General features: G+C 41.8%; 1 protein-coding gene across 1 annotated transcript in view; it reads right to left on the bottom strand.

Moving 5' to 3' along the window:
• Nucleotides 1–222: 222 nt before the first annotated feature.
• The window catches only part of NOD2 (nucleotide binding oligomerization domain containing 2), a 45,197-nt gene continuing 20,292 nt past the window's right edge, over nt 223–25,127 (bottom strand). Inside the window, exons 3-11 of the mRNA XM_069965937.1 lie at nt 18,060–19,857; nt 14,518–14,601; nt 12,642–12,725; nt 11,219–11,302; nt 11,052–11,135; nt 10,676–10,759; nt 7,572–7,655; nt 4,887–4,970; nt 223–1,298 (exon numbers count right to left, since the gene is read on the bottom strand). Of these exons, the coding sequence (XP_069822038.1) occupies nt 1,223–1,298; nt 4,887–4,970; nt 7,572–7,655; nt 10,676–10,759; nt 11,052–11,135; nt 11,219–11,302; nt 12,642–12,725; nt 14,518–14,601; nt 18,060–19,857 (2,462 nt within the window). The 3' untranslated portion in view covers nt 223–1,222. The remainder of the gene's footprint in view (nt 1,299–4,886; nt 4,971–7,571; nt 7,656–10,675; nt 10,760–11,051; nt 11,136–11,218; nt 11,303–12,641; nt 12,726–14,517; nt 14,602–18,059; nt 19,858–25,127) is intronic.

A 25,127-nucleotide genomic window follows, 5' to 3' on the forward strand; every position in this document is an offset into this window, starting at 1 on the left:
AGTACAGTGGCACCTGGTGGCGGGAACAGTATTCTATTGGCTATAGACCCAGAGCCTCTACCGCGTACTACTGATCTAAACATGTTGAGACAACAGCAGTGGACACCCGCTTTGGGGCACTGCACAAGATATATTTAGTAAAGAATATGTAGAACTACAATGACGCAAAGAAAACATAAGTTAGATGCTTAGTACCTTTTACTTCATACATACTTTGCAGTACATGTTGTATATATGCCATTGACTATGTCCATAGCATCTTATTAATATTTCTCCAGTGTTCTAATGTCTAAAAATTATAATCCTCAAATATAACATAAATATCAACAAATTAAATATTTTGAAATACTCATAGGCTAGGTTCACATCACGATTTTGCAATTCGTCTTACTGTATCCGTTTTGGAAAATGTACAAAGAAACGCGGTCAACCACATTTTTGTGTATGTTACAAAATGTTAAAAAAAAGGATCTGTTATGATCCATTTTTTTTATAATGTAAGTCAATGGAAAACGGATCAAAACGTATGGCATACAACAGCATCCGTTTTTACCATCCATTTTTGTATCCGTTTTTTTTTTTCCCATAGAAAGGATAAATTAAACGGATAGCAAAATCATGATGTGAACCTAGCCAAAGAGAGACATTTTGTATTTTGGGTTATTTTTTGTTAAGAATTAGATCAGAGGTCTTAAAGCAGCACTGTTTAAAGCTCCTGTGCAGCTCACGGCACATATCAGCTGCGGTTGCAGAAGCAGCTTTATACCCCAGAAAATGTAGTTTAATTGCCCCACACAGGAAGAGAGGACCATTATTGGCACCTCTTCCTGTCAATCATCCCCCCAAGTGCGCTGACAGGGAAAGAGCAGTGACTAGACAAGGGCGGGGAGCTACCCAAATGACTACCTCTCATCCTGCCGTGCGCGTGGGGATACAACTTCATTTTCTGCGGTATAAAGCTGCTGCTGCTACGGCCGGTATGCGCCGTGAGCTGCACAGTTGGGCTGATTGGTTTCCTTTAATGACTTCATGGATTCCATGGAAATTAGCTCTTCATATAATGTTTTAAATTCCTGGTGATACTGTCGTGGAGCTGTAGTGTAAAGAATGGGGGAGAGAGCAGCTGCCTAGATTTAACAACATTCTTAAGTCAATGTCTAATAATTCTTCTTATTTCCATATTCTGAGTGAGTAAAGAAGGATCAGGCTGTAGATAAGGTGATCATCCCTTAACAAATAGTCGTTCAAAATGTTCAAAAGTTTCCTTTTCTTCAGCTGTGAGCTTATTTCCTTCGAGCCTAGAGGATCAAGATATTAAAGAGAAAAAAATCATTGCTTGATAAATGAACTGCATTAGCGTCATCATAGGTTTTCACATGTTTGATCAAAACAGGGGCCAGTTCTGCTGTAAGACCATATCTAAGGATGAGCCTGCTTCAGCTATGAAGAATACTGAATGATGTTACCTACAAGTTACCACCTATATGTTACCATGTGATAACAAATTATTTATATATATAGTGGTACCTCGGATTAAGAGTAACTTGGATTGAAAGCGTTTTGCAAGAACAGCTCACAGTTTTTCAGAATTGTAACTTGGTTTAAGAGCATTGCTTTGGTTTAAGAACTCCCTGTGCTGGGTGGGGGTGAGAGTGGGGGAGGGGCATGGTAAGCAAAGCAGGGTCTGCAGCACTGTACTCTGACCCAGAAAGTCTCCCTCACTTTACAAATCATAGCAGATCCACCTCAGACTGGGGCTTTACTCAGAGTACAGGACTGTGGAGATAATCTCTCCATAGCTGTGACCCCTCTATGTGCCCACATATGCCCTGCTCATTTCTTCATGCTTCCTGCAGTCTCTGTCAGCCCTTGTGTTTCCCATCCCATCCTCTCCATTCCTGCTATAATGTACCTGCACTCACACTCAGCTCTACACACTGCTGCTATATTGTGCCTGCACTCACACTCAGCCATTCACGCTGCTGTATAGAGAAGTTTCTGTCACTGTCCTCCTGCACAGCTCTGTGATTCTCACTTCCTGATTGGTCCATGCTGAACACACAACCCTTCCCCATTGCTGTCATATGACCACACAGACCTCTAACAGCAGCCCCGCTTCTCTATTCTAGCCTGTTGTACTATGCTACTGCATTATGGGGATCTTCAGCTCCATCCTGTATCTACAAACTGCTTCTGTTTTTTCAGGTTTATGCACTTACTAATACGCCACATGCTGATTGCTATAATGTACAGTAACATATAATATCACATATTCAGCTGTTTCTAAATGTTTGTATCATTTGTTTTACATGGTATTTAGAATTAGAAATCATTATTTCTGGGGTGTGAAATCAATTGTCTGCATTTCTATGATTTCTTATGGGAAAATTTGATTTGGCTTAAGAGTAATTTGGATTACAACCATGGTCCCGGAATGAATTATGCTTGTAATCCAAGGCACCAATATATATATATATATATATATATATATATATATATATATATATATATATACAGTGGTACCTTGGTTTAAGAGTAACTTGGTTTAAGAGTGTTTTGGTTTAAGAGCTCACAGTTTTTCAAAATTGGGACTTGGTTTAAGAGCATTGCTTTGGTTTAAGAGCTCCCTGTACTGGGTGGGAGCGCGAGTGGAGGAGGGGCATGGTCTGCATAGCAGGGTCTACAGCCCTGTACTCTGACACAGGAAGTTTCCCTCACCTGCCAAATCATAGCAGATCCACTTCAGGCTGGGGCTTGCATCAGGGGACAGGACTGTGGAGGTAATTTCTCCATAGCTGTAACCCCTCTCTCCCCTCTGCTTGTGATCTTTAAACTGACAGCACAGATATACAGTACACATATCTGTGCTGTCAGTTTTCTTGGGGACACATAACTTTCCACAGGAAGATTTGTGCCTGACAACAATAAGGGTGCCTTCACACCTACCGGATCTGCAGCGGATTTGACTAAATGAATGAATGCAGCATTAAATCCGCACTGTAAAATCTGCTGCGGATCCGCTGCGGATACGATCAGTAGTGAATTACAACAGGGGCGTTCCGGGCGGCAGCCCGGGGCCCTGAGCTCCTGGAGGGCCCATGACAACCCAAAAAGACTTATACTTTCAGTGGTGTACTGTCTCCTGGCTAGACTTCCGCCATGATTTGCAAAAAAAAAAAATCACAGTTTTTTATATGGCAATTTTGCACAAATCAGGCCCTTATGACATTATCTGTCCTGTACTATGAATGCCAGGCTAGTGCTGCCATAGTTACAGTGGGGTGGGGGGCCCAGGCTTGGTGAACAGCCCGAGGCCTATGGTGATGTTAATCCGCCCCTGGATACGGTGTGTGTGAAAGCACCCTTAATTTGAAAGACTCGGTCAGCCGAGGATCAGGCCTTTTCCCCTACCATGGCTGATCTGTGTAAACGTAGCATAAGGCTGCCTGGAAAACATGGATACAGCCATAGGCTATGTTCACACAACGTATCTTTTCGTAAAAGTACGGCTGTTGTTGCAATTGGCACCAACAGCTGTACTTTTTATGAAAAGATACCTTGCTTTGTCTTCTATGGAATCCCGGCCTCAGCATATACACATAGGGGCACATGTATCAAGCTGTGAAATCGTATTTTTTGGCGGAAAGTGCCCATTTGCGAATAATGTTATTTGCAAATGGCCGTTTTGCGAATTAAATATTCGCAAATGGGCACTTTCCGCCCGGTACACCAGGGGGCAGGGAGGGGGTATTGAGGGGGCGGAACGGGGGGCGCGGACTCAGAGTCCACGCTATTTATCTTTAGATTCGCAAAAAAATAAGCAGGAAACCTACTCCAGCTCTCACAGGGAATTTATGTAGAGGCGTAGTGCCGGAGCTGCGGGGACATTTTTATGTACGGCGCAGAAAACGCCGGACTTAATAAATGTCCCCATAGTATACGCTTTGGCTGGGATCTCTCACGGGGCCATAGAAAACTGACATGTCAGTTTTCTGCAGCCACTATTCAGTGAATAGCGGCCGAAGAAAACCCTGTCAGTGCACACTATGGAGCAAGCGGCTCCGGCTGCTCGCTTCATAGTGTGCAATGGAGAGTTCTGTGCCCGCATCATAACTCTGCGGCTGCAAAGATCATCTGTCCGGTACTGCAGGACCAGCCAGGATGATCTTTTCAGAGACTGGCTTTTCCGTAACATCCGGTCTCTTATGAAGTCTGAACATAGCCATAGGCTGTATAGGCATGTTCCTACACAGTATTTTTGCTCAATATTTTGATCAGTATTTTGCAACCAAAACCAGGAGTTGATTGACAACACAGAAAGGCTATGTTCACATGGCAAATGGCAAATAACGGCCGTTATTTCAAAACGGCCATTGTTTTAAAATAACAGTAATTATTTGCCATTAGATGGAAAGCAAATAGCCCTCTCCATGCTCCACATCAGCATACACGGCCCTATTCCTTAGCCACAGCCGTACCCACTGCCCTATCCGCTAAGAAAAGCACATAGTCCTTTATATGTTCCAAATCAGCATTCACAGTCCTCTCCCTGCCCCGCTGCAGCACCCACTGTCCTGTCCTCTAAGGAAAGCAAATAGGCCTCTCTATGGTCCACATCAGCATACATGGCCCTGTTCCTGAGCAACAGCAGCATTCATAGTCCCCTTAATGCCTCAGAGCAAAGCAGATTCTCCTATTTTACCAGAAGCACACACAGTCTGGTAAAATGAAAGCTGTTATGATAGCGGTTATGGTTGCTATTGGTAAAGCCAGACAGTTTTGGTTTCAGGTGTATATATAAATCTATGCCAGTGAGCTCTATGCATTTTGCCAAATAAGGATGGGGAACACATTTTATTTACTTGCTCTATGGCATTACCACTTACCAGATGGCTGTAATAACGTTGTTGGACTTTAGCGCTTCAGCTAGGGCAGATACACCAGCTTTACTGAAGTCATTGTTAGAAAGTCTATTGAAATTAAAAGAAAAAGAAGAAAATTACATTGGTGGAGTAAAGGTTGTGTCAGTAAGCTTGTATGCTCAAATCTGCTGCAGATCTGCTGTGGATCCTCTATGTGTGAGCGCACCCTAAGGCTATGTTCACACAACGTATCTTTTTGTACGGCCGTTGTTGAAGTCGGCAACAATGGCTGTACTTTTTGCGAAAAGATACATTGCCTACTGTTCTATGGGATACCGGCTGTAACGTATACACATAGTATACGCTCCAGCCAGGATCTCTCGCGGCTCCACAAACAACTGACATGTCAGTTTTCTGTGGCCGCTATTCACTGAAAACCATGTCAGTGCACACTGTGGAGCGAGTGGATCCGGCCGCTCGCTCCATAGCGTGCAGTGGAGTGTTCTGATGAGGGAGCATAGGGATGCCCCCGGATCAGAACACTGCAAAAAAAGATGATCTTTTCAGAGACCGGACGTTCCGTGACCGAGCTGGGTCATGGAACGGCTGGTCTAAAACGCTATGTGAACATAGCCTAAGGGAGCATTCACACGTATAAAATCCACAGCAGATCCGCAGCAGATTTGATCTGCTGTATTCAGTTATTTAGATCAAATCTGCTGCGGATCCGCAGCATGAAATCGGCTGCGATACGGTGTGTGTGAAGCTACCTTAAGGCTCAAATAGGAGCTAGTAAGATACAGTGCAGCTGTATCAATATGTAGTGGCTGAGGGACCTGCTACATTTATTGCGGATCATCAGGCCTTAACCATCCGCCAGCTGGTACATACATTACCTGTTCCATGCTCTGGCTTGCTTTGGGGGCTCCCGATGTCTGGACATCCCGCTCAGCCAATCACAGCACTGCACACTGATTAGCCGCATGACGTCCAGCTGGGAACCCCCAAAGCAAGCCAGAGCGTGGAGCAGGTAATGTATGTATCGACTGGCGGAGGGTTAAGGGGGCTGTCACATACTCGCAGCGAGAAAGACATTCCGCTGTGAGTATGCAAGTGACATACGGGCCGGTATGTCTTCTCATTGAAATTGACAGACAAGGGATCCATAGTGGATTTTGCTGCAAATTTGCATCGTGAAATCCACTGCGGATCCGTTACATGTGAAACTGGCCTAAGACTAGTTGGAGGGCTGATTCCAGGAGGTTAAATGAGGTTCAGAATCATTGGAGAGTAGACCTAGGCTTACTTGCCAAACCACAGAGAGGGAGTGGATTGGTTTGGTAAAGGAAGCAACACTATTACTCATTTTCCTGAGTAACTTATTGAAACATACAAGAGAAAAATCGTGTTACGAAAATTATTAGCACCTTGTTATTTAAAGTTATGGTTAAATTATTACTACAGTTAGATTTGGGTGGTTCGTGAACAAATATAAAGGATATAGATTGGGACTTTGACCGTCTTTGACTAGGGATAATTTTCCAAATGTTGTGCAGAATACATTTGTAACACACTTTGCACACTTAAAGAAGCTGCATGAGGTCAGAATCTGTGAGCTATTAGGCCAGAGACATACATATATCAGTCGGTACTTCCAGAATATAAAAAAATAATTTTACTTTTCAGTGCAAAGTGTCAGTGAGGCTTTCCCAAGCAACTGATCTGCTGCAAGCTGTAATGCCTCCTCGCTTCCCTTCCCATTGCTGACTCTGCTAGGAGCTCAGCTTTCAACAGTCAGTGATGGGAGGAGGAACGAGGAAGCTTTCCAGCTTGCAGTAGATCAGGCTTGGGAAAGCCTTGCTGACACTTTGCACTGAAGAGTAAAATTATTTTTCTATATTCTGGAAGTACCGACTGATATATGTATGTCTCTGGCCTAATAGCTCACAGATTCTGACCTCATGCAGCTTCTTTAAGTGTGCAGAGACATACATATATCAGTCGGTACTTCCAAAATATAGAAAAATAATTTTACTCTTCAGTGCAAAGTGTCAGCAAGGCTTTCCCAAGCCTGATCTACTGCAAGCTGGAAAGCTTTCTCGTTCCTCCTCCCATCACTGACTGTTGAAAGCTGAGCTCCTAGCAGAGTCAGCAATGGGAAGGGAAGCGAGGAGGCATTACAGCTTGCAGCAGATCAGTTGCTTGGGAAAGCCTCACTGACACTGCACTGGAGAACAAAGGCATATTTTTGTGTCCTGGAAGCACAGACAGATATATGAAAAGTACCAAAAGTACCATATGTTTCCATATGTACCATATGTTTCTAACAGCTATCTAATGGTTTCAGCAGGGTGGAACGCGCATTACAGCTGACAGATTCACTTTATGGACCATCCTGAAAGGTTGTACCATTGTATAATAAAACAACTTGTTTGTATTGTCCTGGGTGGATCTGATATCAAGCTTTAAAACAACATAAATTCAGACCTAGTCTGTTTTCTACCATATTTTGATGTTGTCATTTGAATTCCTAATCTGTATGTCTTTGAAGGCACACCTACATACTGGCCATTATAAGGCATTCAGCCTGAAAAATTTCATACACAAATGACATGACAGTTCACTTTATGTAGACATCCATTGGGTGTAAGCCACAATCAATAATAATTGTTGAATATGATGTCACTGATGAATGTAATGTATGCTTACTTCAAAACTTTCAAGGCATAGTTTTTCTTGAGACTCTCTGCAATCAAAATGGCATCACTATCCTGGAGTTTATTTTCAGCAAGCCTACAAAAAACAGAAATTATAATGGTTATGTGTGTGTGTGTGCGTGTACCGTTGCGTTAAAATAGCCAGTAAATATGATCTGTTATATATTTGTAAAACCTTTTATTTACCAAAAATAATTCCCTACAGTAAATTCTTGGCCACTGGGTGTCTCCCTCCTTTGCATTTTGTTTTTTACCTCCTGTTGTTAAGAAAAATGCATCTCTACTAACAGAGACAGCAAGAAAGAACACAAGAAGTGTGGGCCAAGCTTTGCATATGCTAAGTGCAGAATAGGTGGAGATGACAGTCCTTTCCTGGGTTGGTTGCTTGCATGCATGTTGAGGCGCATGCATCCCCCAGAGGATCTGCACTGTTCATAACCGTTAGATTAAAGCAAATGTTGTTGTTTTTTTACATGAGCTGATCGACATCAGCGCGGGGATCCCTTATGGTTCCGGTGCTTGGCACCTTTCTTTTGCAGTGCACTGACCCAGCTCTATGCACTGGGGGGTCTCCCGAGTATGACGAGCTGTGACACAGCTCCATTAAAATCAATGGAACAGCATCACAGAGGGGAGGGAACTGGGTGAGGTTTAAAAAAAAAAAAAAGTACCACGCCACCGGGATCCCCGCACTGACGCCGATCTGCTCATGTTTAAAAAAAAAAAAAAGCGATGTACCTAATGGTACATTTGTTTTAAGGTTTTATTCTCATCTTAGCAGCAGTAACAGGTCAGTGCTTCCCATTCCTTCTGATGCTGCTGCTGTTCTGTCCATGTAAGGTAGATTAAGGCTTCCTTCCCATTTCAGCAGTAGGAGCAGTTCAGTGCATAGCGTAATCCCCTCCTTGGTGTGCTGCTGTTGTTTCCTTTCTTCTCCATCCACATGTCATTTATAATCTTATACTGTGTAAGCGGTCCCCTAGCACAGTGCCAGCCTGTTCATTTCACTGCACTTTTACTTATTCTTTTTCATGTCATAGCAGATAGGAGTGCTGGGATGTGATTGCCCTACAAAACTAAGTGAGAAAGTAACTGTGTGTATACTACTGGCACACAGCCAGATCTAGCCCCACTCCCTAAAATGGAAATTATAAGCCATGCACCATAGGGGGAGCACTCTTTTGAAGCAACAGGTACCCAACTAAAATATTGAATATTGGCGTACTAGCAGCTCTGTTAGTCTTGTGTTGTCATCCACTGACCCAAGAATCTGTCAGCAGAGACTCGGTGGCAGATTATAATATAGGCGGTTCGGAGGGCTGAGTCTCCTGGGGGGAGGGGAGGGGGGCACAACCATCCAAACCATCCACATCTGATCTTACTGCAACAGCAAAACACTCGGGGGCCCACTGGACAATCCTCCGTTGGGCCCCTGAGTGATGTGCAGCTGCAGAGCCAGTGAACTTACTAAAAACAAAACTCATCTCCCTTATGCTGCCCTGTCACTGCAGGTCTCCCATCACTTCTCTCCCTGTTCTCCCTTCTGGTACAGATGTGTTACAAATGCTGCCTGTGAGGGAAGTCCTGGCTACCTGTTAACACTTGGCAGCCGGGACTCCTGGAGCAGGCATAATTGGTGAGACAAATTTACTAAAGGGTTATGTTCTAAAGGGGTGACTACACTGGGGGCTATGGATTTAAGAGGGACTACATAGGGGACTATCTACTAAAGGGGACTACACAGAGGGTGATCTATTAAAAGGGGGGGGGGGCTACACAGGGGGCCATCTACTAAAGGGAGGACTATACTGGAGGCCATCCACTGACTTGGGGCCATATACTGACTGAGGGCCATCAACTTAAGGGGAACTACACAGGGGACAATCTAAGGGGACTTCTCATGGGACCATCTACTATGTAGGGGATGCACAGAAGACACACTGATATGAGCAGGCACACTGATGCAGGATCCTAGAGCAATGAGCTCACCTATATCAGTGTGCCATCTATGCATCCCCTATATAGTAGATGGGGGGGGGGGGGGGAAGGGGTGCATTTAATCTGCCACTGCTTACAATAGCCTGTATTTTTCTTCTGATGAAAATGTGATGATGTAACATAGCAGGTGTCATCAGGAAATTTTATTGAAATACAACTTCCCTGCTCAGAATAAAGTATTAGGTAACACTTACACAACATATATCATTTGTAATGTGTGACATTTCATAGATAATTTCACTATGTTGTTGAAAGCAGGAGAGAAGGAAATCCATGTTCCTGGTGAATTACAATTTGGGGGACATTTATTACACATGGGGGGAGATTTATCAAACATGGTGTAAAGTGAAACTGGCTTAGTTGGCCATAGCAACCAATCAGATTCCACCTTTCATTTTCCAAAGAGTCTCTGGGGAATGCAAAGTGGAATCTGATTGGTTGCTAGGGGCAACTGAGCCAGTTTCACTTTACACCATGTTTGATAAATCTCCCCCTTTGTGTTCAAATTGTGTTCAATTTGTCAAGAACTGTCAAGGGCTGTCTAGTGAAGAGGCGTATATTCTCACAGCAGCCTCTTTGCAGCAGTGATTGAAAGAATATGCAGTACATAGGGGGAATGGTACCCTTTATAACAGTCCCACAGCTTTTGCACTATTTTTATAGGGCTTGCTACTATGTTTGTTTTAAACCGTATCACCAATTTATTTTGCCCTAGATACAGAAATCTGCAGCATAATAATAGGTTTTCTTCGTATGTTTCCTCAATGTTTTTCTTGGAGGAAAAAAAAAGACTCTTTCTTATCTTGGGTTTATGCTAGATCCTGTATGAACTATATGTCTCCTTATGGTGCCTACATAGAGCATTGTTTTATGGAGATATTCTCGCCTAAAAGCATTATTCCTATTGGATAACATCAGCATAGACAGCATCTGAAGCGATGTAAGATGGCACCTATGAAATCGGAAGCATGCAGAGATAGTGTAAGGACCCCTAAACTTTTATAAATGCCACACTACGGCTTCATGGAAAAGACAATTTGCACAGAGATGTATTGGCATTTTAATATTGCTATAGCAGGATTGTATAAAAATGCTTACCAGAGTTCCTCCAACACAGTGTTCTTCTCTAACATGCCAGCCAGGGCCTCTGCTCCTACACTTCCTATGTTGTTGCCCACCAAGCTGAAAATCAAAAGTTATTTTGTGAAAATGAAAGAATTTATTTGTGAGGAATAAAAATTCTCACAGTTTCACTAGTTTTAACCACTCTGTTTTTTGTCACTCTTTGTTATCCAGGGGTCCATGAAATAAAATTATAGTTTTGTAGTTTGAGTGTGCACACTGACTGCATGTGGCACCTTCATAGATTTACATGGTTTCCACAACAGTTTAGTTATGCCAGGCCTACATTAAAAAATATTCCTGAGAACCCTATTTATTGTATATTAGAATATTAGTATATTGATATATTTACCTGAGCCATATCAGACTTTTGTTATTTTGTAGGGCATCTGCGATAGCTTTTGCCCCAGTATCCCCCACCTGATTCCCCCAGAGCCTGTAAATGGAACATTGAAATAACTTGTAAGTTATACTGCCCAAACAATCCTAATCTGATTGATTAATGAAATTTCTACTTACCCTAGATACTGAATGGAGTTGTTTTCACTGAGGCTGTCTGCTAATATCTGCCCACCGACATCGGTAATAAAGTTATTCCCAAGCCTGAGGAAGAATGTTTTTATTTTTGATGCTTTATATAGCAGTAGAAGAGCTGGACTGAATTTTTCAGCTCCTTTATTGCTTCTATCTGTGTCCAGCCTGTCATTTGCAGATTATGGGGTCAATGAAGTCAGTGATGTGTAGGAGAAAATGGTTGAAAGTATTATTTACGACCAGTCCATAAAACATACTGCCTTCCATCGACTTTGCAAATCTGCCGCCTGAGGCAATAAACCCATTCAGCCCCATGGCTGTCCTGCTTGTACAGCTATTGACCATATCTACCACTGGAGTGGACATGCAGTATTGCATAGTGGCCATTCAGTTTAATGGCTGTCCATGTAATATCGGACAGGTCGGAACTGCTAGAATGATAGCTGACATGATTTGGCCCATAGATATGGGTCCAAATTTGGGTTGTTCCTTCAAACAAACCCTGAGTCTTTCCTTCACATCGACTGGAGGAGGCAGATCGAGGGCAACATTGGTTATTTGTCTCCTCGTTCTTCTCACTCACCCCCCTTTGGCCCCTCCATAGGATATAATGAACAGTGTAAACCTATCTTCACTCTGCTTCACTGTGATATAGACGGCTTTGCCTTGATAATGACCAGATAAGAAGTAAAGGGGGTAGGTGGGAAAACAGCCCTGTGAGTGCAGAAGGAAGCTTCTTTGCCTAATAAAACCTATTACAGACTTTCATATATATATATATATATATATATATATATATATATATATATATATATTTATTTTTAACGTATTGCTTTCTGCAAATTTGTCTGAAATTACAGTTACATTGTAAATATTTTTTCCCCATTACTTCTGGTTAAGTGCTGTCCAGGTACCTTAATGAAAATTAGATAAATTGGTAAGTACACACCATATAAACCACCCGGGTGTTGTGTGTCAGTTAGCAGGGACGCCACCTTCCCACTTAGACAATCCAAAAATGAAGATACTGACACAAAAATAAAGTTTTAGCTTGTATTCAATTTCTTAGTTACAAATAACATATTCCGACCTTCACATAGTCCAGAACATCAACACCCTGTGTGCAAAGTTGCTGTTAATGAAGCTCCATCATTGTGTCCAGCTTAGGGCGCTGGTGAAGTCCACGAAACAGCTAAATGGCAGAGTCCTCCACTGCAGCTGGTGAAGGACTCTGCCATTTGGAGATTTTAGCAGTCAGACCCCAACCAATCTGATAGATGTTGTAATCTTGGGATAATGGCTCAATGGATCAAGTTTGCCTTTGAGGGGACAGCAACACTGGTTATCTTATAAATTCAGAGCTATATTACATACTATTATGTTATTGCTGTATTTTTATTTTCTTTACCTTAAGGCTATAAAATTCTGTCTGTGTTTCAACACGCAGGCTATGGAATTCATGCATTCATCCGTCAGTCTATTGTTGAATAACCTAGAACATTTTGGACAATCAATTAATAGATTTATTGGGCCATGTTCACGCTATGATCAACAATAGAGATTAGTTAACCGCGTTCGGGTTCGAGTCCATCTGAACCCGAACGTTCGGTATTTGATTATTTGGGGCTGTTGAACTTGGATAAAGCTCTAAGGTTGTCTGGAAAACATGGATACAGCCAATGACTATATCCATGTTTTCCACATAGCCTTAGGGCTTTATCCAAGTTCAGCAGCCACCGCTAATCAAATGCAGAAAGTTCGGGTTCAGATGGACTCGAGCATGCTCCAGGTTCGCTCATCTCTAATCAACATGTTTAATGTTTACTTAGTATGTTATAAAAGTGAACAAATCTTTACTGTAGCGTTCCTTTTAGTATCTATGGTGGCAATGTAGGATTTACATTGCAGTTCCAAATTGTATACTGTGGAATTTAAAGGGTGGAAATCAAACATAAATAAAATATGTTTCAACATATATCAAAGGTATACATTTTTATTAGCTCCTCTTCTATACATGTCAAATGGATATATCAAAAGCATAAGAAATATGATTGCTTTCTTTTATCAGTAATTCAATTATTTAAAAAAAATAATATTACACCAAGCGATTTTTAGGCAACTAACGATTAACGATAAAAGATCTCAAACGACCGCTATGGCAAATGACCCAAAATCGTTCGCCCAATTACACGGAACAATGATTGTTACTTATGATCGTTCTTGCAGTCATCTTGTTGTCGCTATTGCATACGTTTTAGCTATGACTTCTTATTACACCGAACCATGTGCGAACGATCAAACAATAAAAATAGGTCCGAATTCTATCAAACGACCAATGATTTCTCGTTGTTAGTTTAATTATTGTCTGCTATTACACAAAACGATTATCGTTTAAATCTGAACGAAAAACCTAACGATTTTACGAACGATAATCATCCTGTGTAATATGTCCCTAAATCTCAGGATGTTGGGTGCAGGTCCAGAAGCCAAGATGTATTTTCAAATATAATTTGTAAAAAATATAAAAAAGATATGATGATCACTTCCTGGATAAAATGGTAATGTCACAATCCGACTTCCAGAGCTGTGCGAGCTGTGGCTGCTGGAGAGGATGATGGCAGGGGGACACTGAGGGACACAGGGCACTGGAGGGACACTGAGCACCCCTCTGCCATCATCCTCTCCAGCAGCCACAGCCTGCACAGCTCTGGGAGTCGGGTCATGACATCATCATTTTATCCAGGAAGTGAAGCCTTGATGCAGTAGTAAGTGCAGGGAAAAAAGCAATTTATAAGCATTTCCCGTAATAAGTGTATATTGGGAATTTGTATAACTTCTGTGGGGCAATACAATAATTTAATAAAAATTGTTGCAAGACTTCTCCTTTAATATAACTATATATCCATAAGATATAACACCCTGGTAATGTAACCCAACCAGGGTGTTACATCTTACGGATATATATTATATATGTTAAATGTACCGATTACTTTGCTATGATTAAGGGGCGATACCCTGCAACGCGTCGGTGTGTTTGTATGCTGCTTGTTATTTTAAGATGTTTAGCTGAATAACGTTTCAAGATTTTTAGGAGCTATGGACGCATACTTCTTCAATTTGGACTATATGGTTAATGGCCCACAATATCGATTCTATGCGCTTCACGCCAGGGGAGCCACTTATATACAGGAACATATTGCAGATGGTGAGACAATATTTTTTGAACTTTTCACTGGTTTCACTGTCAGCAAATGATTCATAATGCTAGTCACGTCATTACTTACGCAATCTTCTGGAAACTTGGCCAGTGTAGGACCTGCTCCATTAGTCTGCACAGTCCTTTGTCACTTATGTTATTGTCTCTCAAACTACAAAAAAGAGAATGTTATATGTTAAATGGGTTATCCCTAGAAAAAATATTATCTCTCCTTGCTCCCCAGCACTGTCCTTCTGCCTCCCTGTTGTCTCGGAAGGTATACTTCCAAGGTTGGAAGCACACCTTGCTGCCATGTGTGCGGTGCTTGCTATGAGCGGGCATGGCCCATGAGAAGTGGGTGTGGCTGCCCAACATGTCAAACTTACTACAATTTTTGCCTTCTAGCAACCATAAATTGTAGTGAAAATCTACGCTGGTGTATATTTCTGAGGTTGCTACATAGACAGACTGGTATGCTTTAGGGTTTACCAAGGCATTCCATGTGTTCTTACAATGGCAGGGGTTTACAAGAAAATGTGTCAACATTGTTTTTTTTATTATTATTATTTTTTTATTTAATAGTTTGTCTTAAAAAAGTAAGACTTTAATTGACACAATAATGTGTTTCACTAGAGGCTGCCATTTGCGATAGCATTTGTGTAATGGTCACTGCACAACACATACACAGCTGCTTTAGGGCAGCCCACAGTACATAGGGCTAATGGACAGCTCCCGTCTGGTCTGCTACAATGAAGCTGTGAACTGACATGTGCAGCTCACAGCTCACATGGAGATGAAGAGGGAGCCAGACGCCATAGTTCTGCAGCCCCTGGAAAAGCTGCAATGTGACCCGCTCTACTCCGCAGGTACACAGAAGCCATTAACAGTCATCTCCCCTCCTTCTGTTCGGGTGCTCAGGCTGTGACTGAACTAATAAGGAGTCTGGGCCTCACGGAGGGGACGCTCAGAGAGGCAGGTAGTTCATGTGAGGCAGGAGAAGTTCAGCATGGGTAGTGGATGGAAGAAGGAAAAACTGTTACACTCACAGGAAGAATAAAGATAAAAGCTGTCAGTGTGTTAACCACTTCTTTCCCAATGTCAGGACACTAACTATGGCTACTTCACTGCATCTGCTATAACCTTCACTGATAAAGGATAACATTATAGTATACTAGAAAATGTACCCGGTGCTGCCTGGTTATAAAGTGTCAGTGTGTTAATTAGATTTGTTCCAAGGTCGCCCAGGAGGCAAATCTATGCCCTTGTTTTTTTTGTTTAAGGAGAAATCGCCAGGAGCCCTATATATCCCTTTATAAGCTATATACCCTGACAGTTCTGCACTGTTTATGTAAATTGTAGGTTAGAAATAAACTAAAAACTTTAAACATCCTAAATACCTAATAGCCAAACTGAGATGTCATCATGTGATCAGACTGTAAACTGAGCCTGGTTATATACAATACAACATTGGCAGTGTTATATACAGCCTGGTTATATACAACATTGTCAGTGTTATATATAGCCTGGTTATATACAACATTGTCAGTGTTATACAGAGCCTGGTTATATACAACATTGTCAGTGTTATACAGAGACTTGTTATATACAACATTGGTAGTGTTATGCTGAGCCTGTTTATATGCAACATTGGCAGTGTTATATACAGCCTGGTTATATACATTAGCAGTGTTATATACAGCCTGGCTATGTACAACATTGGTAGTGTTATGCTGAGCCTGGTTATATACAACATTGACAGTGTTAGTGGAGGTCCTGTATACTTGTAGTATATAGTTGGTGGAGGTCCTGTATACTTGTATTGTATAGTTCTGGGGTCCTGTATACCTGTATTGTGTAGTTTGGGAGCCCCCCCCCCCTGCCGACTGCAGACCATAAGTAAGGTGTGTGTGCAGAAAACCTGCAGCATTTAATAATCTACACAATCCTGCATCATCATAATCTGTCCCTCTTAGGCACTACCTTTCATCCTTGGTGAGGACAACACAGAAGAGGTTTCAAAGTTTCTAATACTGAGTAACCCCCCCCCCCCTTGCAGGTAGCCCCCGTACTGTATACACTCCTCTCCTTGCAGGTAGCCCCCATACTGTATACACTCCCCCCCTTCTTGCAGGTGGCCCCCATACTATATACACTCCCCCCCTCTTGCAGGTTGCCCCCATACTGTATACACTCCCCCCCTTCAGGTAGCTGCACAGACCGCTGTTAGATCGTGCAGGCTCCCCTCCAGTGTGTTCAGCGCTGTGCTGCTGCGGACACGGCTCTGGACGGTGCACGTTGCACGTCCCCCCCTAAGCAAGCTGGAGTAGTGTGTGCAGCGTCCAGAGCCGTGAGGAGAGAGCTGTGCCCGGCAGCGGCAGCACAGCGCTGAACACACTGGAGGGGAGCCTGCACGATCTAACAGAGGTCTGTGCGGGCGGGATGATGGGTGCCTCTGTCAGTGTAAGTTACGCTCCGGCCGCCAAGGGGGTTAATTTACATACTCGCAGCAGGATGTCAATCCCGCTGCAAATATGTAGTGTTATAGGGTTGTATGACACTGGACCGCAGCAGATTTCAGTGCAAATTCGCAGCGTGAAATCCGCTGTGGATCCTGTAGGTGTAAAGTTACCATTACTGTATTTATTTCTGTGGATCTGTTGTGAGGCAGCTGGCCCTAGCAACCAATCAGATTCCAGCTCCCTGTGAAAATGAAAGTAGTAATCCTATTGGTTGCTAAGGCTTCCAACTGCCGTTTCTCCTGGAAGCTGCAGCTCTAATTATATCACCTGTGTGTGCAGTGAGGAGATTTTCCCATTCATTTCTATGGGGCGCTCTTCCTCCTCCCCCTCCCCTCCTGTACATATGGCGTGGACGGGACCTTCGCTCTAACCTTCCCGGGCACCCAATGTATCTGTGGGCCAAATTTGTGGTCAAACGGTTCAGGCGTTTGGAAGTCTATTGAGGACAGACAGACAGACAGACTTTTATTTTTATGCTATAGATAGATGTGTTTTACATATTACCAGGTTCAGATTTACATTCCAACTCCAGCCCATTTTGAACCCCTTCTCAACACATGACATACCCTGTATGTGCATATGTATAGTACAGGCTCAGATGCTGCACCTTCACCTGCAGTTAAAGGGGTATTCTAGAGAATTGTTAAAATAACGTTATGGGTCTTAGAACATAAGGATGGGAAAAACGCAAACATGGTAAAATTTGTATAACATGCTGCTAATTTAAAATCTACACCGAAGGTCAGGTGGATTTGTTAAAATGTAACTTTTCTGGTACTATAATATACTGAGGATTGTCTACCTGTAAAATCCCGATTAAATAACTACAGCAGATCAGCTCTGGGTGAATACACCCATAATGTGCAGCAATTGTAGTTTGCTACTGTGCAAACACCAACATAATGGCACTACACAGTGTACACAGTCACTAGAGGGAGAAGTAAGGTCACTGTCAAGAAGAACAGGCGAGGTCAAATTTGCAGCAGTCAACCTACAGGTTGCTTTGCCTTCATCATATTCCCATCTACTTGTCAACACACTTTATATTCCATTAGCACTACGATTCCATTAAACTTATCATTTTATATCAAGGATAACAGTAACCACTTACTACAGAGCAAAGCACTTGTGAAGGCAGGGCATCAGCTGCCCAATTCCAATGTCCCCAACAGAATTGTGATCCAACTGTATGCCAATAGGTTTCTGCAAATGCTTCAGTACATAAGCCAATGCTGTGCATTCAGCTGGGCCAATCCCACAGTAAGTCAACTTCAAGTGATCAATATCTAGACCTTGCACCGCCTTCTCAGACAATGTCATGTCTTGTAGTTCATAAATGCACTTTATTAGCGACACAAATTCAGGCATAGCATGCATGCTTTTCTTCTCGTCTTTCAAAACAGGCGGTATGGAATTAAAGTGCTTCTGGATACCTTTGGCCAGGCATCTTTTAATGATTTTACATTTCCTAGGAAGGTTTATCGGCTGCCATGAATGAACCAGATTGTTGTAAAATGCATTAGAGAACAGCCCTGCTACAAATGTGGCAGTGATCTGGAGATTTCTAATCTCTATGTTATGAAACAGAGGTTTGCTTTGTCTGTGTAGGAAAGGCTGTAAACAAAATTGGGAAAGTCTGTGTACTCTTCCATCGGAATCCCTCGCTGGTTTTCGTTTCCATTTAAACAGATGGTTAATTGAAGAGGAGTCAATGTCATCATTCATTATTATATATAATGCTGCAAAAAAACACTGAAACGTGATATGAAGGAACTCGTAATATTGGGATGAAATTTGCTTTTCATCTGAAAAATTCCTTGAAATGACGAGAAACCCTAAGGATAAGTCCTCCTCGGTAACCCCTTCCTTCGTAACATCATGGTAAGAAAATACATATAATCCTTGACAGAGACCATTAAGTGCCAGTTTCCCAAGGTGTCTGATTGAATCAACTTTCTCTTTAAGAATATCCTCTCTTACTCTCAACTTTGTTGATGAATGAAGGAGGAAATGTCTAAGAGTTAGAAAATACATGTCAGTCATGGTCTGTGCAGTGTTGCTTCCACATCCAACCAGTTGCCTATGGCACTTTGATACAATCCAGCAGAAGACAGGGATATTGCACAGTCCATGCAGAGATGAACTCGCTTTCACCAAATTGATGATGTCTCTTGCCGTGTCTGGAGTGCTGTGGTGCCTCTTCATAAAAAATTCAATCCCTTCTTCAGAAAAACCTTTTAAATGCAGTTCTTTTCTTACATATTTCCTCAGGCTTACATTTACAGCATCTGGTCTGCTGGTCACCACTTTAATACAATCTTTCATCAGATTTCCTTGTATAAGGTTGAAAACTAGACCTGCTATATTTGTTGGTTCGGTAGGAGAGCAATGTGTACTATCATCTGTGAAAACAAACTTAAACTCATCGAATCCATCAAAGGTGACGAGGACTTGCCTTGGATTATCGAGAACGAACTGGAATATTTGATCCTGAAGTTGATCCGATGGCCAGCAGCATTGCTCATACAGAAGTGTCTTTAGAGATATTGGCTTGGTAATACAACACAACCTTCTACAACTGAATGGGAAAATGAAGCAGAAGTTTTGAAATGCTTGTCCATCAGCCCATAGATGTTGGATGCGTTGAAGCAATGTACTTTTACCGCTCCCTGCATCTCCAAGTATGAGAATGGTATCTGCATTGTCGTTGATTAGTCCTTGGGCATTAAATATACTCAGGAGATCCTGGTTTTCGAATCCCTGCAAGTTGTTTGAGTTTTTCGGTATTTCTAGGATACTCTCTGTGTAAATGTCATCCAATCGCATGTTCTCCGTTCCATCATAAGTACTAAGGAACTTTGACTGGGCTGATATTGTGGTCTTCAGTTTAGTCTGATATGCTAAACAAACTAAAACAAGACACAATAGACAAATTAAGAGTTGTCTTTACTTATTAACATAACATATTCGATATTTATGTGTTTGGAAAATGTCCTACTGAAACTGTTTGCATCCAAGTGCAGGTGTTACAATAATGTCACTGCATTTTTTCAAATTATTATTTGCTTGCACCTACCTATTTACCTATCTTAGTATGCAAAAAGAGTCTGTGGAGCCTCATTTAAGAGTCTCGAAAGGCTGGACTAGCCTAATATTGCTCCAGGTGCCAAGGGGTGCCTCCTTTACAGAGACCACCAAAACCACCAAATTAAGTGTCCCTTTCAGTCAATGTCCATCTCAAGGATGTGACAAGGGAAATACCAAAGCTGGGTATCCATCCACAGACAACTGTTTTGGGGTGTTGCCCATCATCAGTGGATAGGTGGGAGCAAGGCCTAGTAGACCACCATGGTAAAACGACTAGCTAAAAAAGATACTGTAGGCCGCTAGTAAAAGCACTCAACACAGTGAAAACCTAGGTGCACGTAGCTCTCTTAGCAGGCTTCTACCTACCTACTATGTGAAGTCTTCTTTACTACTATATGCCAGCTATATGGGGGTCTTTTTACCTACTTACCATATACCTAGTGCATGGAGATTTACCTATATGGGAGATCGACCTCCCTAATATTTGTGATACACTGTTACTGTATAGGGGAACATTGCGGTGTTGGGGCAAAAAGGATGTCCTAATATTGTATAAAGGCACATAAGGGAGCAGTATGAGTATATGAAAACAATTATTTCTGTTTAGGGGCACACACAATAGGAACCACTATTACTGTGGGGCACCAAAGAGAGCATTTTTACTGCTGGGGAACTATGGATGGGAAAAATAATTTATTTTCATTTAAAGAAACATGGTATCAGATTAGCAGATTTACTTGTGACATATTTTCAAGCTCGCTGAAGGTACTCTATGTTTTCTATACTATTCTATGATGGTTTGATAGGTACCTATCTGGAGCTGCTCCTAGCAGATTAAAATAGCTTTACTGTACTGGCTATTCTAATATTGTATTAAATCATGATATGTTTTCTAGAAAAACAGAATGGACAAAAAAAAACATACAAAATTAAAATGGCTTGGTAATATGCTGTCATTTCAAATACTTTCTGACATGTCCCACAGACATTTCAAAAGTTAAGATTAGTGTTGAGATCCCCTCAACGCCGGACTTAATAAATGTCCCCCTATGTATTTTTTTTTTTTTTAATTAAACAACAACTGTTGTTGCAGGTATGCAACAAATGCAATAAATGGTATGCAATAAATGTCCCCCTATGTATTTTTTTTTTAAATTAAACAACAGCTGTTGTTGCAAGTATGCAACAACGGCCATTGTTTAATCACAGAGTCCGTTCACAATAACCCCTATGGAATCCCAGCCACAGTTTATACACACTGTATACACTCCGGCCGAGATTCCATGCAGCCGCACAGAAAACTGTCTATTTTGTGCGGCCGCTATTCGGTGGCCACACGAAATAGACTGTGCACACAGTGTAAAGAATGACTCCCGACATTGTGTGCTATGGCTAATTGAAAGGCGGGCACACCCTAATGTGTTACAGAACGGCCACTGTGTTACCATGTATGAACATGGCCTTAAAGGGGAGCTCAGCACTGATACCCAGATAAATTAAAAATTTTGTACATTTAAATGACAGCAACACTTAGGGTGTTATTACACGGAACGATTATCGTTCAAAAAATCGTTAAATCGTTCGGATTTGAACGATAATCATTTTGTGTAATAGCAGCAACGATTAAACGACCAACAAGAAATCGTTGATCGTTTAATAGGATCCGGACCTATTTTTATCGTTTGATCGTTCGCTCATCGTTCGCACATCGTTTGCATATTGTTCGGTGGAATAAGAATTCACAGCTGAAACGTACGCAATATCGACGACTAAACGACCGCAAGAACGATCATAAATAACGATCATCGTTTCGTGTACTTGGGCGAATGATTTCGGGTCGTTTGCTTTAGCGGTCGTTTAAGATCGTTTATTGTTAATCGTTAGTCGTCGGAAAATTGCTTGGTGTAATAGTACCCTTAGACATAAAAACTCTATAAAAATGTATCTGATTCCAGCCTTTACCTTAGGTTTTAAAATTAAAGCATTTATGACTGATTGCTACTAGACAATAATGATGCTTGTTTCTGCATGATAAAAGATGTGAACCAGCACTCCACAAAAACTTAGGGGGACATTTATGAAACATGTGTCGGTTGTATATGCCCTGGAGAAGGTGCAGATTCTTACTTTCTCCTTGTTGTCCGCCAGCCGTAAACCCCGATTGCCTATTCAGCAGGTGTTGGGGGGAGGGGGTTATGGCAAGGTGGGGAGAAAGTGTGACCTTCTCCCACGTCTAAATCAGGGCGGAGATCTAAAACTGCTCAGGAGCAGGTGCAGATTTCTGCAGCCACCATAAAAAGGGGTTGGGCTTTATGCAAGACTGGCATACCAGTACACCAATCTTGATAAATGTTCCCGTAATGCCTAGATTAGTTCATATTAAAAGCAACGACAAAACACCAATGGGCAATGAATATACTGTGATATAGACGCCTTTCTCTTGTCATCTTTGACAAAGCTATGGGTTCAGGAATTCGCCTACATAAATTGTAAAAGACTGGATTCTAAAACAGTACCTAAAAATTTCAACATCAAATCATATGCTTGCCTTAGCCAATATCTGACATGAATACATGCTATAATAATAATTCGGGGTACTAAAGAGGAAGTAAAGTTCTGTGAAATGTTAAACATGTGGATTCATGTGAAATGGAATGTAGGGAAAAAAATAAAGGAAGTTTAAACAAAAGCTTAAACATCTTTTTTTTTTTTTTTAACTGTGCTACCAGTTCCATTAAAAAAAAAAAAAAACGTAAAAACTTTAAAGGGGCTTTACAGGTTTCCTGTGTAGGCAATGTATATATACCCATCTCTGTGCCTCCATTGTGTGGCTCCCAGGACCCACTGATGGCCGCCGGCTGTCATTTTTATCTGCAATCCATGTACGTTACATACCCAGCTCTTCCAGGTATGTGAAATTACAGCTGCAGGACACCACCAGCTGTCAAGGGGACCCAGGAGTAGCGATATGGGGCACAAGCATAGGTAAGTATACTTTGTTTATTATGTTCCCGCAACCCCTTGCCTTTCTGATTTTTTTCTATCTCACGACTTTTTTTTTTAACTCCTGTTATTTGAGAAAAATACATATACATGTCCGTACAGAGACTGTATTAGGCATCAGTTTATGATACAGTAGAAGAGGGGAAAGTCTTCCTACAGACCAAGAGGTAATAGACTATGTATGGACCTGAGCCCTGCGGAACTATGTACACATAGTGGTGCCCAGTAGGAGTATTCTTCAGAAATTTAAGGGCTAAATAGAAAAATAAATGCCTTGAAAAAGTCCTTTAAAAAGTTATGCCATTTTAGTTAGACTATACATGTCTAATCAGTGGGATCTAAATGTTGGGATCTCAGAAAATGTTGATGTAGAGTTGAGAGATGGCCGCATATTTGGATATATAGTGATTGTGCTGAGTAGGAAAGCCCCTTTAAGTGCACATTTTTAGTTTGAGAAAATTATTTTCCTTTAAGTGTGCTCAGACAGCTGGGAAACATTAAAATTGTGTATTCTTACCTCACTCATTCACCGCTCAACCAGGTAAGTAGGGAAGGTAAGTATAGTCTTTTTATGATTCCCAGCTGCCTGAGTACATTTTTTCCCCCTATACAACCCACTTAAAGCATGTGTGTTTTTTTTAACCAAAAGCAAAAGTGGAGTAGAGAAGAGGAATATTAGGAAGATGTATTATACATTTCAGCAATTTCTGCAACAAATCTACAAGACGTGAACATTATGTATTACTTTTTTATTATCTTACCATAGATTTTGGTTATTATAGGCCATCAATTTCAGAGTAATTGAAAATCCCTTTAAATTAAATATCCAATAGTAACTCAGAATATGTGTGTTTTTGTTAGGTAAGGTGGTTGATTTCTAATAACTACCAAAACCCATATAAGCATTATGATTAACCCCCTAAAGACGGAGCCAATTAAAATTTTTGCACTCTTGTTTTTTCCTCCTCATGTTTAAAAGGCCATAGCACTATTTTTTCACCTACAGAGCTGCAAATTTTACTTTGCAATGACAGACTTAATGGTTTTTATATAATATGCTAAATCAACCAACAAAACACAGTAATCACTGAACTCAAGGAGAACAGCGAAAAAAATTCCAATGAAGTACTCAATCAAGAGTCTCCACTGATGCCCCCAAAAATTTAAATATGCAAAGCAAGAGTCCGTGGAGCCTCAGTTACGAGTCTCAAAACACGGGATAGCCAGATATCTCTAGCCTGTTGCCAACGGGGTGCCTCCATGATGGGGAGAGCACCACACCACCCTGATAAATAACCCCTTAAATCCCACTCAGTTGCGAGTATTGGAACATAGACAGGGAAACAACAGGGTGGCCCCTTTTGTCAATGTCTAACTCAAGGTGCGAGTATTGCGATCATGACAAGGGCTTGCAAAGGCAGGCTTCCACCCACAGACAGCCGTTTCGGGGTTTTTGCCCCTCGTCAGTGTGGGGTAGGATTCTGGCTAGTTGGGGCAATGAAAAATCAACCAACAAAACACAGTAATCACTGAACTCAAGGAGAACAGCGAAAAAAATTCCAATGAAGTACTCAATCAAGAGTCTCCACTGATGCCCCCAAAAATTTAAATATGCAAAACAAGAGTCCGTGGAGCCTCAGTTACGAGTCTCAAAACACGGGATAGCCAGATATCTCTAGCCTGTTGCCAACGGGGTGCCTCCATGATGGGGAGAGCACCACACCACCCTGATAAATAACCCCTTAAGTCCCACTCGGTTGCGAGTATTGGAACATAGACAGGGAAACAACAGGGTGGCCCCTTTTTTTTTGAGTTAGACATTGACAAAAGGGGCCACCCTGTTGTTTCCCTGTCTATGTTCCAATACTCGCAACCGAGTGGGACTTAAGGGGTTATTTATCAGGGTGGTGTGGTGCTCTCCCCATCATGGAGGCACCCCGTTGGCAACAGGCTAGAGATATCTGGCTATCCCGTGTTTTGAGACTCGTAACTGAGGCTCCACGGACTCTTGTTTTGCATATTTAAATTTTTGGGGGCATCAGTGGAGACTCTTGATTGAGTACTTCATTGGAATTTTTTTCGCTGTTCT

This window comes from Dendropsophus ebraccatus, chromosome 4, assembly GCF_027789765.1.
Source record: "Dendropsophus ebraccatus isolate aDenEbr1 chromosome 4, aDenEbr1.pat, whole genome shotgun sequence".
Classification (NCBI taxonomy): domain Eukaryota; kingdom Metazoa; phylum Chordata; class Amphibia; order Anura; family Hylidae; genus Dendropsophus; species Dendropsophus ebraccatus.